Source organism: Peromyscus leucopus, chromosome 17, assembly GCF_004664715.2.
Source record: "Peromyscus leucopus breed LL Stock chromosome 17, UCI_PerLeu_2.1, whole genome shotgun sequence".
NCBI lineage: Eukaryota > Metazoa > Chordata > Mammalia > Rodentia > Cricetidae > Peromyscus > Peromyscus leucopus.
The window spans coordinates 4,836,527-4,849,068 of record NC_051077.1 but is presented as its reverse complement, the minus strand read 5'-3'; the positions used below and the strand labels follow the sequence as shown (position 1 = coordinate 4,849,068).

General features: G+C 48.5%; 1 protein-coding gene across 5 annotated transcripts in view; it reads right to left on the bottom strand.

Moving 5' to 3' along the window:
- Positions 1–816: 816 nt before the first annotated feature.
- Positions 817–12,542, bottom strand: part of Dlgap2 (DLG associated protein 2) — a 742,630-nt gene continuing 730,904 nt past the window's right edge. For all 5 annotated transcript variants that reach the window (XM_028881224.2, XM_028881221.2, XM_028881222.2 and 2 more), the window contains 3 exons: positions 9,019–9,110; positions 5,803–5,955; positions 817–2,928 (listed from right to left, as the gene is read on the bottom strand). In XM_028881224.2, the coding sequence (XP_028737057.1) occupies positions 2,710–2,928; positions 5,803–5,955; positions 9,019–9,110 (464 nt within the window). In that variant the 3' untranslated portion in view covers positions 817–2,709. The remainder of the gene's footprint in view (positions 2,929–5,802; positions 5,956–9,018; positions 9,111–12,542) is intronic.

Genomic DNA, 12,542 nt, shown 5'->3' with positions numbered 1-12,542 from the left:
TCCTATTTTGGATGAGATGAGAGGACCACAGGAGCACGCCACACCATGACCCTCCTGAGCGCAACTGAAAGATAAAGGAGCCGGAGGAAACAGCGTGCCCACGTGACCAATGCCGCCGGCCTTTGCTTGGCTGACGCAGTGTAAACATGGCTTATCTTCTTGTCCCACGGTGGCATGTCACCCGCATGAGAACCGAAGGTATTGCACTTACAAGGGGACTCGAACAGCTAACACTCCATCAGAACTAGCAGCACGTGTTGGTTCGGTCATTAACGAATAATCTTTGGAACCTAGTGAACCAGATAGGGTACATTTTTTTTTTCCACTTCAAAGAGGGGCCACCATGCAACTCAGGGAAGGAAGATTTGTTCAGCTAGGGGAAGTTGAGGCCAAGACTTTGGGTAGCATGGGATGAACAATGTACATAGGCAACATAATTAACTAAAATCGAATGGATACTTTGTTCAAGTTGGGTCCATAGAATTTTGGGCTTAAGACAATGATTGTCTAATGTTACAATTTGTTTCTATGTGTGTTGTGTACGTTTGAGGAAGTGATAGGGGAGGCTGCCAGAAACCTCATGGGTGTGGGCAGCAGGGACATTTGCTTTTTGCATTTCCTTCAGCCAGGGGGTGTACATCAGACCTGCTTACCTCTGATTACTACTAGATAGTTCCTCTAGGATACATCACTTTCAAAGTCTGAAGTACCAGTGCTTACAACATATATATATATATATATATATATATATATATATATATATATATATATATATTTAGCACAGTGGCATGAATACAGGAGGAAGCATCGTTATTGTACTATTCAGGATTTACATATTTATTTAGGTAGAAAATGCTTTGAACACTCTGGGGAAATAGGGTTCAGTGATAGAAGAATATTTTGGGGAGTTTTATTTTTTTGCATTTTTTTAAAGGATATACATTCGTATGATTTTTGCTTCCAAATATATTTAAGGCTGTTTGGTAAAATATATACCAGATACAAGGCTCGATTTATAGGATTTTGCTATTACAGGGAATTCTTAACTACTCGGCTTTAAAAAAAAAAGTAAAACTGTGAGGCTTGACATGCTGTAACATCAACCGTGCCCCCCCCATGCGTAGAGGAATGGAGAGGATGAGGAAGAGGCCGGTGTCGTCTTAGCAACGCCCCAGCTGCAAGGCTGCCTCGCTGGGTACCCACATGCAGTGACCAGCGATGCAGTCAGGCTGCAGAGGGGGCCCCCGGGGACCGTTTAAAGTGCAAGTCACAGGGAGAACACAGACGCTACAGGGATGTCGAAAGCTTTGTTCCTCTGGCTAAGTGCATGGTGCTCCTTACGTATTAAGAGGGGAGGCCTGGGATGGGGTGGGGCCCTGCCTGAACTTGAACAGCAGAGAACTCTGAGATCAGGGCCACGGGCAGTCTGAGCGCTCGGTGTGGCATCTGAACTTCTGTGCAGAAGTCTTGTAACAATGCCTCTAAACGTGTAGATATGATTTACACGAAGCCTGTTAACCAGAGCCAACCTTTCTCTTCTTAGCATCCTCAGAGTCATGACTACGGATAACCTTTCTTAGATTCCACGGCTGGAAATCACCATGCATGACCTTTTTCCCCCTCCCCTTTTCATGTCTAACACAGGCAAGAAATATATTCTCAACTTCAGCAGTACTGCATAGGACCAAAAGAATTCTGGAAAAATACAAGTATAAACTAATTTTTTCTTCTTTACCATTTTAACTGATATACTTACCACTCACATTCATATTTCTTATATGTTTAACAACATCACAACTGTCATCATAAACAAGCAAACTCCTTTAAAGGTACCCTGGAAAGTCAAGTGATAGCAGTTTGAGAACGCATGTAACATACATAAAAAGTACATGTAGCTTAAGCAGTGAAGTTTAAGAAAATGCTATGTGTAATGGTTTAGGTTACGAAGGGATAAAAATACCATGACTATTTCTTAGTTTTTTTCCCTCTTTGTATTCTCTGGGCTTCTGCCAGCCCTTTCCATGGGTTCCTCTCTTAGAGGAACATACAGCTGAGCTTTGACTATAAAGATTCTACGCTAGATATTTTTTGGGGGTGGGTGGGTGGGGTTCAGCCTTGTCATTTCCTTTTGGAGAACCACATGGTGGGGACCTTGGGGAGACCCTCTTCTGTCGTCACAAATGTCAACCAAGGAACCGAGTGCTTCCTGTGGTGTCGGGACCAGTGAGGACAGCAAGGTCTTGGGGCAACCGAGCTGGGGAGAATAACTCAGATGGGAGGGAACAGGTTTGTCTGTCTTTCCTGCCCTTCGAATTGTAGCACCTTCCACTTGGATGTCTAATGCCTCTCGAGAGTGGGGAGATGCACCCGTTTGTAGTGACCTCTAGTTAATCACACAATTTATAAAAATATAAATAACAAAGTGAAAGCTAGGTTCCATCTCAAGAGGCCACTGGGCGGCCCTCTGGGAACAGGGAGGTAAGTCAGGGCTCACCCAGCCTGTTCCTCAGAGCCGATGTCCTTCAGAGTCAATCTTGCCATGAGCTCAGCAAACTAGGAATCCGAGTGTCCACTGTCTACGGTGGTGCAGAGAACACGGCAAGGGCGAATCCGGTGGAGGGTGAGACAGAAACTACCAGGTAGGCAATAAACTGTACAAGCATTTTGTGTAAAAGAGCAAAACCAGGCGCGTGTGGCCACCTCTGGTCCTCAGAGCCGCGTCTGGGCCTCGGGGATGTAGATCTCAATGCTGTCTGCCCTCTCGGTGGCGGAGTTCTGGCGGAAGGAGGCGGCTCTCTTGGCTGCCATGAGCCGACGCCGGGCTTCTTGGCGCTGTCGGTCTGGCAGGTCCAGGGACTTTTCCCTTGTGATGGGGAATTTCCCCTTGGGGGGCTTCTTTGGTATTGGAGGGGGGATCTTCCTTTCTTCCTGAAAAGCATCACAAGTCAGACTAGGTCAGGGAAGGTCATGGAGAAGTCTCGGAGGCAAGTAGGAGGAAGTCTGGGGAAGGTGGGGGGAACATCAGGAACGAGAGAGGTGTGTGTGTCTGTGTGTGTGTGTGTGTGTGTGTGTGTGTGTGTGTGTGTCGTGGGGAAGTGGAAGGAGGTCAGAGGAGAGATGGGAGGGGTCATGGCAAGGCCAGGAGGATCATGGAGAGTCATGAGAAGGTAGAGGGGAGGTCATTAGAGGTCAAGGGGAGGAGGACTCAGTTAAGTCAGGGGGAGGTCAGGGGCAGACCAGAGGTACTGAGTCCTGGAGCCCTGGTTCATCCAAGTTCTGTTGGATCTCCTGCCCTGGCAGGCACTGACAAATTCACCCCCACTGATACCCAGTGGGGCAGCTTCATCTTACAGCATTCACTTTTTTTTTTTTTTTTTTTTTTTTGGGTCACCTTCCTAAATTTGAGATTTTTTAGTGGAGCCTGAGGAGTTTAAGGCAGTGTCTAAGGATAAGAAAATAAGCTGCATCTCAACACAGCCATCCCCCTAGCTCTGGCATACTGTAGTTCCCATTCACCCCCATACTTTCCAAAGCACTGTCCTACCTGAGTGGCAGCAAATGCCTTGAGGGAGTGTGGAAGTGGTTGCCTGATGTTTGTGGGAGAGGAAGCATGTTCATGAAAACCATCTTATGTGGACAGGAGCCCCCAAGGATCCCTGGGCTAAATTCTCAAACCACGAGCCTAAACGCACATTGACTTTACTGTAAACACACATATAATTACATATCTACGCAATACAGTATGTCCCTTAGCTTCGATTCTCAATTCACATCCAAAAAATATACATGCATCTGGAGAGAAGGAATTTGGACAGACTGGAAACACATGCGAGGCAGAAGGCTTGCGAACTTGAGCGCAGGGCTTGTACTCTGGGACGGTGTTCCTGAGAGCCAATCTGGACCTCCCCTGGCTGTCGGGAGACTCCTTCTGCCTAAGTAGAGCGATGTCGCCTGAGTCTCCATGTTTGAGCTGTGTGTGGTACAGGAAGCAGAGGGGCGTGTGCCCATGCCCACCGTGGCCTGATGTTGGAAAAAGCGAAACGCTGCCTTGGTGTCTGAAATTTGTTCCTAAGGTCGGAAGCTATGGCCCACTCCTGACTTCCTGGTGTGCCTCTTAAGCTACTTAGAGATGTGGCTCTCACATGGAGGACGAAGCTGTTCATCTCTCTCCCCCTCTCACTGCAGCAGAGGGGTGGGGGGAGATAAGGACCTTGCATGGCTTGGAACTCTGTCTTCAGAAGTGCCTAGAAGGGACAGGCTTTTCTTTAAGGTGTGGATCTGCCGCTCTGCATTGGGGTGAGTGTCCTGAGCAGGAACACATTCCACAGGAGACTTGGTCCGTGTGGGCTTCTGCTTGCCCCTTGGTCCCACAGGGGCGGCTGCCTTTGTGTGGGCTGGATTGGGAGCACTGCTTTCATGGGAGCACTACTTTTTGGGGAGCACTACTTTCACAGGGAGCACTACTTTTCGTGGAGCACTGATTTCATCATTCCATTCTTGTGCCATCCTCTCATTTCCTCAGAATCCTGGGTAGTCTGGACTTTCTTCTGTGTCCTGACACCCCTCCCGTTATCTGGTGGGAGGAGTTTGATCACCGTCTTCAGGGAGATCTAAGGCTGTTGGCTTTCTGCCTCACTAGCCCCCGGCAGTGACTTTGAGGAAGTCCAAACAGTGAGTGGTGAGTGGCCCTCACTGGCTTTCATTCTAATCACTTAGCTACCCATTCTTGCTCACACGTGGAACAGCGCTTCCCCAAACTATAAGTAATCCGGTTTCCTTGTAACTTTGTTTTCTTTCATTTCCAGGCAGAGTCTCACTATTTATTCTAGGCTGGCCCCAAACTTACAACCCTCCTGCCTCAGCTTCTCAATGTTGGGGATTCAGGCATATACCACAACATCTAACTGGAACTTAAACATAGTTATTCAGCGTGTGTATGCATGCATGCTTGTGTGTGTGTGTGTTGGGGCAGGGGTTGTACATGTGCCACAGTGCACTGTGGAGATTGGGGGACACCTTGTAGGAGTTAGTTCTCTCCTCTCGCCAAGTAGATCATGGGGTCAGCCTTGGAGCTTCAGGGTCAGTGGCAAACACCTCTCTCTACCCACTGGGCCATCTCACCAGGCCCTGTAGCTGTAACTCAGTTTAATGGACGATATCTGTCTAGAAAATTCAGACCATGATTACTTCTCTGGGGAGCTCGTAAGTAGGTGCATGTACTGCTGACTTAGACTGTCTTCCAGTGCTCTCCTGAGATGATCTCATCACGAAGCAGAGAGCCAATATTCAGATTTAATGCAAATTTTCAGCCTAATTAAGGATGGGGCTCCATAGGAAGATCACACCCTCAGACTGCTTGGAAAGATTTAAATGATGCCTTGTCCTTCACTCCCAACATGCACCAGGGAGGTATATTTGACTAGAGGATTGTCATCTTAGCCAGACCTAAGATCTTACCTGTGGGAGATCGTCTAAATACAATTTAAGTAGAAGTCAGATGAAAATGAGCCAGGATTTATCCCTGGAGGAAGCTAGATTATAGATGTAGGGATTTTTAGTGGTGTGTCTGAGACGTTTGTGTACTGGAGATAGAGCAAGACACCACTGCTATTCACATACCCAGGACACCCCGAGACACACACACACACACACACACACACACACACACACACACACGGAATTCGATCCTGTATCAATGACTAAAGACGGAGAAACTGGCTATCATCCGGTACTACAGCAGATACCGGAAGCCCACAGGCACAGCGCTCAGGACCCACCCAGCACGCCGTGTGACTTCATTACCTTTCTCTCTGGTGACTCTATTATCTTCCAGTCATTGAGCTTCAGCTGGTGCAGTTCATCAAACTTCATGCTGACATCCTCCACAGACAGCTGCAGCATATCCCAGTAGCCAGCTAGATCCTGCGATGTTGGCCTTGGCATGGCGCTGGGGTCCTGTGGACACACAGGGACATTACGGGGCCAGCTCTTTCTTACTACGTCACTCAAAGAGTCCGACTAGGAGGAACTCCACTCATTTGAGACAAGGCAGGAGACGCTCCACGACCCCATAGAAGTTAACCTGAGCCCAGGCATGTGCCAACTGCTTAAAACCAGGCAGCATAACCCTTCAATGTTTCAGCTTGAAAATCCTGGGGGCTAGGATGTCGCTCAGTGGTAGAGGACTACTTGTCAAGTATTTGCAAACTTTCTGGGTAACACCCTTCAAACGGTTCGCAGCTCATAGACATAGTAGAGCCCCATGGCTTACTCAGAAGGGACAGGGCTGCACGTGTCTGGTGCTGAGACCACTGGGTTGCAGACATTTATTTCATGGTGTTTATTTTGATGGGTCCTAGCTCTAGTTCTGAGGATCAAGCATGACTTCAAAAGGTAATGTGAATGTAGTTTCCTCCCATGAAGAGCCAAGCCAATCTCTTGAAGGAACAGAAGATTCAAGAACACCCCCGCCCCTGCAACTTAGCCTGCCCAAGGGGTACCACTCAGCTACCCACAGGCAGATAACAGCTTATGGCCCCAGGGAGGGTCACAGGGGTGGGGCAGGGAGAGTGGGGATAGAAGGTGAACTCACAATGTGTCTGTCTGTTCTTCCTAAGTAGGATCCAGAGCCGGGCTTTGCTGTTTGAGCCTGTTCTTACATTGAACCACTAGAGGGCGACTTCTGTCCACACTGAAGCGGCATCATAAACTTCCTTCTGAGATACTGGGGCTTTCTGTCTGTCTTTTTTTGCTTGAGTGTGTAGAGGGAAGAGCTAAATCACGAACTGCCCACACCTGCACAACTTCAAGACACCTGTGTGTGTGTGTGTGTGTGTGTGTGTGTGTGTGTGTGTGTGTCTGGTTTTCCTTAGTGTTATTTCTTAGACTTAATGATTGGCAAACTACCTAAAATATCTACCACCAGCAGAATCCCCAGCAACTGTGAACCACAGCTTGGAGGGCAAATAACATTGCTGTCTTTTGCCTGTGTCTCCTGACACCATTCCTCAACAAGGGTCTTAGAGATCCCCCAAGAGAAGCCAAAAGAAAAGAAAGAGCCAGCCAGATGTTTTTGAACTTGAGAGGCATCAAAGAGGGTGAGGGTGGATCAGCTGCATCCAGTGCAGAAGAGGTGAGCATTTCATAAGCTGAAGGGTAAGCTTGGGCCTGATGCAGCAGGGGCTGTACCAAGACACCTCAGAGGCTGTCAGGCCACCCTGACCACAACTGCACGGCACACAGCATTCCTTACGATCCAACTGTTCGTCTTGCAAAGATAGTATGTTGAGGAAGGTAGCGCTTACACATAAGAGCCAAACATTTATCTACCCAGCATCATCTTTCAAGGTGGCAAACCTTCCAGATCATCCTTTATATGTCGACCAAGCTTCACGCCAAAGGTGCCATGTTCTAACTCTACACCTCACGATGACCTTTAATGGGCTAGCTGGAAAACGTTAGAGAAAACATTATCCTTAATGACCCGGATGAAAGACCTGGATCTGCAGCTCTGAGGGGCTGCACTTGCATATGCAGCAGGACATGTAAGTTGACTGTCTGCACACACGCTACCAAGCAGGGCGCCGTCAGAACACCGGCTGCCTCAGCCATGACAAGCGCCGCAGCGGCTTTTGCCTTTATGGAAAGTGTTTGACATTAAGTATCTGGATTATAAAATTGCCTAGGACTGTGAATACGATTCAGCTGTTTCTCATGGAATTATATGTGTAATTTAGTCAGACAGAACCCAAACATTGTGTGCACATGCAATAAATGGGTACATGCATGTGTTGGTATATGATGATTTGTATGCATGAACATACTTACAGGTATATAAACACACACACACACACACACACACACACACACACACACACACACGTTTCTCCTCTCTTTTCCAGGAAGACCCAGCATCTATGCCAAATGCATTCATAAATCTAACTCAAGACACATTAATTTCTGTCCTGCCTACAAGATATGCAAAGACCAAATGACTTCTAAGATCTCTTCTTAATCTCTTCACATGAAAATGTCTTTGCTCAACATCCTCATAGATGACTTTCTTTACTTGTGTGTGACCTTGGCCATCATATGAATTTCCTACCTCCTCTTCTGGGATTTTTCTGGGAGAAGAGCCAGTAGTGGAGGTACACCCAGACTCTCTCTCTCACCTGAATGCTCTACTCAGCCCCAGCCCCAACCCCAGCTTCCAGCTGGATCCTGGGCCTACCTAAGGTGTGAGTTGCTGGAGCCTGAATGTAGATAACTAGGGGTAGGTGTATGAGTCCCAGATGGGGTGCAGGTCCCTAGGGATGGGATGTTGGTCCTTAGAGATATGTGTGTGAGTCTCCAGAGAGGAAGTATGGGTCCCCAGGGCAAGATGTGTGGGTTTCTGAGGCTTGGGTGTGTCTCCAGGGCCAGAGTTTAAGTCCCCTGAGGTGGAGTGTGGGTCCCTAAGGCTGAGGTATGGCTCATCAGAGATTATTTGTGGGTCTCTAGTGTTGGGAAGTGGGTCCAGGGCTGGGTTATCTTCTCTCTCACCCATCTTCCTGCTTAGGAGCATGCCAACGAATGAGGAGTGTGGGGGTCTGAATGAAAACACCCGTGGGGTTGGTCGTATGTTTGAATACTTGGTCCACAATTGGTGGAACTGTTTGTGGGAGGATTAGGAGGTGTGGCCTTGTTGGCAGAGGTGTGTCACTGGGGGTGGGCTTTGAGGTTTTAAAAGCCGGGGCCATTCCCAGTTAGCTCTCTCTCTGCCTCTAGCTTGTGGATAAGGATATATAGGCTCTCAGCTACTGCTCTAGTGCCCTGCCTGCCTGCCTGCCGCCATGCTCCCCACCACATGAACACGCCCTCTGAAACTGTGAGCCCCTGGTAAACGTTTTCTTCTATACGTTGCCTCGGTCATGGCGCTGTGTCATGAAAAGTAACAAGGAGTCCGTGAGAATGCATGCACGCCACATCTCCCCCCCCCCCCCCCCCCGGGGGGGGGGGAGGGACGACCGTGCTACTTACCATATTCTGCTGACAAAGCCAGTAAAACTGCTGGAACTTCTGGGACATGAGCAGCTGGGCACTTCCCACGGCGCTCCTGATCTTTCCTAGAACTGTGAGACACAGGGCAGCTCAGGATCCGGTCCGACAAAAGGGAGAGTGTGCGGTGTCCAGCGAGCTGGGACCAGCACGGCCATCCATGCCTTTTTCCTGGGGCTGGAGCTTAGGGTGGACCGTGCTGAACACACCCATCAGCTGAAGTTTCCATTCCTTCCCAGCTCATGAGAATACACAAAGTTAGCCAAATGCCAGCTGTGAGGGTCCTGGAGATGGTTTAGCTCACCAAGGTGGTGGGCACTGTAAGATCTTTTTTAGGCCCTGAGTTTGTTTAGCTCTGATGCTCAGGTGAGGCCTTGTTGAGGAGCCATAGGCTCCAGGAGACCCAGGGAATAATACTGAGATGGTCACTCCTCAATTTTGAGAAAAGCACATTGGTTATCTTCCATCTCATTGGGTTTAATTAAATACTCCAGTGGACTGAGGGTACTATCTCATGGCAATGACATGTGTCTCAAGTACAGAGGAGCTACACAGAGGGCAGCCACACGTGAGGTCATGCCACACCTCGGAATCACCCAAAGGGTCATGAGTCACACAGTAGGTCAGACTCGCTGACTTATCAGACCCTTGGTGAGGTTAATGTTACCCGACTAACCATGCCTCCAGCGGGACTTTGTAGCCTTGGGCTACAAAGGATTCGTGATCCTCAATGGCTTTATGTGGGAAGCTAAATATTAACTTTTAAAAATAGTAAAGAATGTGTTTTTATCCACGCGAAGGATTTAACACACGGCAACGGTTTCTAGATTTAGACTGGGAAAATGGAAGGCTTTGTCTAGGAAAGCATAAGGGACAGAGAAGCTATGGTTCTTGCCCTTGAACTTCCTCATTGTCCCTCCTCTGCTTTCCCGTGAGTGCAGCACCGTCCGGAAGACAGTTGCTTTGTGGACGCCAGCTCACATAGGCCTCAGAGTCATCCGGGAGCCAATGGGAACCTTTCTTCCTGCTGGACCCTTTTATCTCTGCCCAGCTTCCCTCACCAGCTCCCGCTCATACGCCGCCCTCAGAACTCATACAGTGCAGTTTTCTAGACTTCTCTCTCTCTCTGTCACTACTTGATTAGGAGGCTTAGCTGCCATCTGTGAGTTTCTCCTTCAAGCTTCCAGGCAGAGCACAGACATCCACCCCATTCCAAGTACTTGAAATGAATTGTTGCGGGTTGGATCCATTCTCCCAGGCTTTTCTGGAAGAGAGCTGTGATTAGCATCTGTCTGCTGTGTGCCAAGGTTGGGGGCGGGGGACAGGTGACCTGGGGTTCTGTCCCTCTGGGAAGCACAGGCAGAGGACCCATTGCTATGCCTTGGAGGGCCGTGCAGTTCAACTGGCTGCTCAGACTCGTGAGGTTTTATTGAGTAAAGTCGAAAGAACTTCCAGATCAGTGGGAGACCAGCAAGCAGAACCTAGGGCAGTCTATGGTGCTCCCTACCACCACAGCCCAACATCCATCCCCAGGGGACGAAATTGAGGGCCGGAGACAGGGACTGAGTTACTGCAGCTTTACTCCCTGCAGCCAGCTCCCCAAAGACCAGTGGCGGCTACAACCAGTCCCAGGGCCAGTTATTGGAGGGCTGAGGATTGCACTCGGTGGAAAAGTCCACTGTTAGCATTAAGCGAGGAATGGCTTTGAGTACCAAGAACGCAGAGACAGAAAGAAACACCCTACATGTGCCCAACGCTGGCATCTGGCATCAAAAACTCCGACCCGACAGGCCAGCTGGCACAGCCGCTTCCACACTCTTCCCTGGCCAGACTTGAGGCCAGAAAGAGCAAGTGCTCGGAGGAATGTGTGGAGACTGCTGAAGACGGCGCTGCAGAAACAGTGGGCTGATAAGAGAGGGAGTGTAAGGGCAGGTGACTCAGAGGGCAACCGGAGAGCACTGTGCAGAAGGCATCCTTCGCCTGTTCAAAGCCAGGGTCGACCGCTGGACATCATGTGCTCTTGAAAGTGACTAAACATTTGGATGTGTTTTCTCCCTCCCTCCCTCCCTTCCTCCCTCCCTCCCTCCCTCCCTCCCTTCTTTCCCTCCCTCCCTCCCTTCTTTCCCTCCCTCTTCCTCCTCCTCCTTCTTGTACATTTTTATTCTCTAAAAATTGATCACGGAAAATTCCACATTTGTGCAAGATCAGGACAAGGAGTCTAGCAAGCACCTCTGTCTGTATCTCTTACAGCCACAGCCGAGGCTGTGAGTGACTCATTAGCCACCTGAAAGCATGTTTTAACCCACATTTCCCTTTCACCTTGTCGAACGGCATACATCCTCACTTCTCAGCATGGATTGATTGCCCGATATGGTCTAATTCTAGATTGCTTCTAGGATGTTCAAAAAGGTAAACCCCAGAACATTTCATCAGTGGGCGAATGAAACCACACTGGTTTCCTTTCAGCCTCAAGAGAAGGGGAGGTTACAGGTCTTGATATGTGGATCTCCATCAGACTGTGATGGGAAGAAGGGAGGGGGAAGAAGGGCTGGGATATGGAGGCCCCTGGAGATGGTTCAGGTCCAACATCCCTTTTTGGAAATGCTTGGGGAAGGAGAGTGGTGAACTGCAGATTATCTTGGATTTGGGGATGTTTGCTTACACATAATGAGACATTGAGGGATGGGACCCAAGTTTAAACCACCAGATTCACTTAAGCTTCATTATTCCTTCTCTGCATGGCCGGCAGATGCTCCCTACATCATATCAGCATTCACGTTTTGCCTGTGGCCTGTCCCGTGAGGTCAGGTGTAGAATCTCTCACTTGTCAGACCATGCCATTGCTCAAGGTGTTTTGAATTTTCAGATTTGGGTTCAGGCCCGTAGTGGTGGGGGGTGTAGGGATAGAGAGGTGCGTATGGGCAGCACTTTGAGCAGAGTCTCAAAGAAGTACAGAAAACACATCATCCTTCATTCACACCTGATGCCCTACAGGAGCATGATGAACAGTCTTGGTGTCCAGAAGATGAATGTTTTGCTTCTGGAAGGTGGAATTTCTGTTTCACTCTATCCTGTAGCACAAGTGATTGATAGTATTTAGAAGGGCTCATTTTAATCAAACTTGTGCTATAAAATTAAAGAAGCCATGAATGCATGTATTTGTTTTACTGACTTCCTTTCTTTAAATTGTAATAAAAAGCTGATTTGTTCTACAAAACTTGAAGCTTAAATACCTAATCTTTGTGTTCCTCTTAAAACAGAATTCTGCTGAAGTATCCATAAAAGACTGCAATTTATAATCTTTAGCACAGTGTGAATATATGGTGATTCTTGGTATGGACTAATGTGGTGCAGTTTTTGTCGCAGGTATAAATTAAACAGTGCCACGGAGATGAAGCATGGTGGAACGGGGCTAATGAGCAGCTGCTAATGGTAGGTGAACTTGGCCGCTTAGTGGATGGGGGCGATCCTATCCGAGGCCTATATTGTAAATAGCTTCCTGTAAT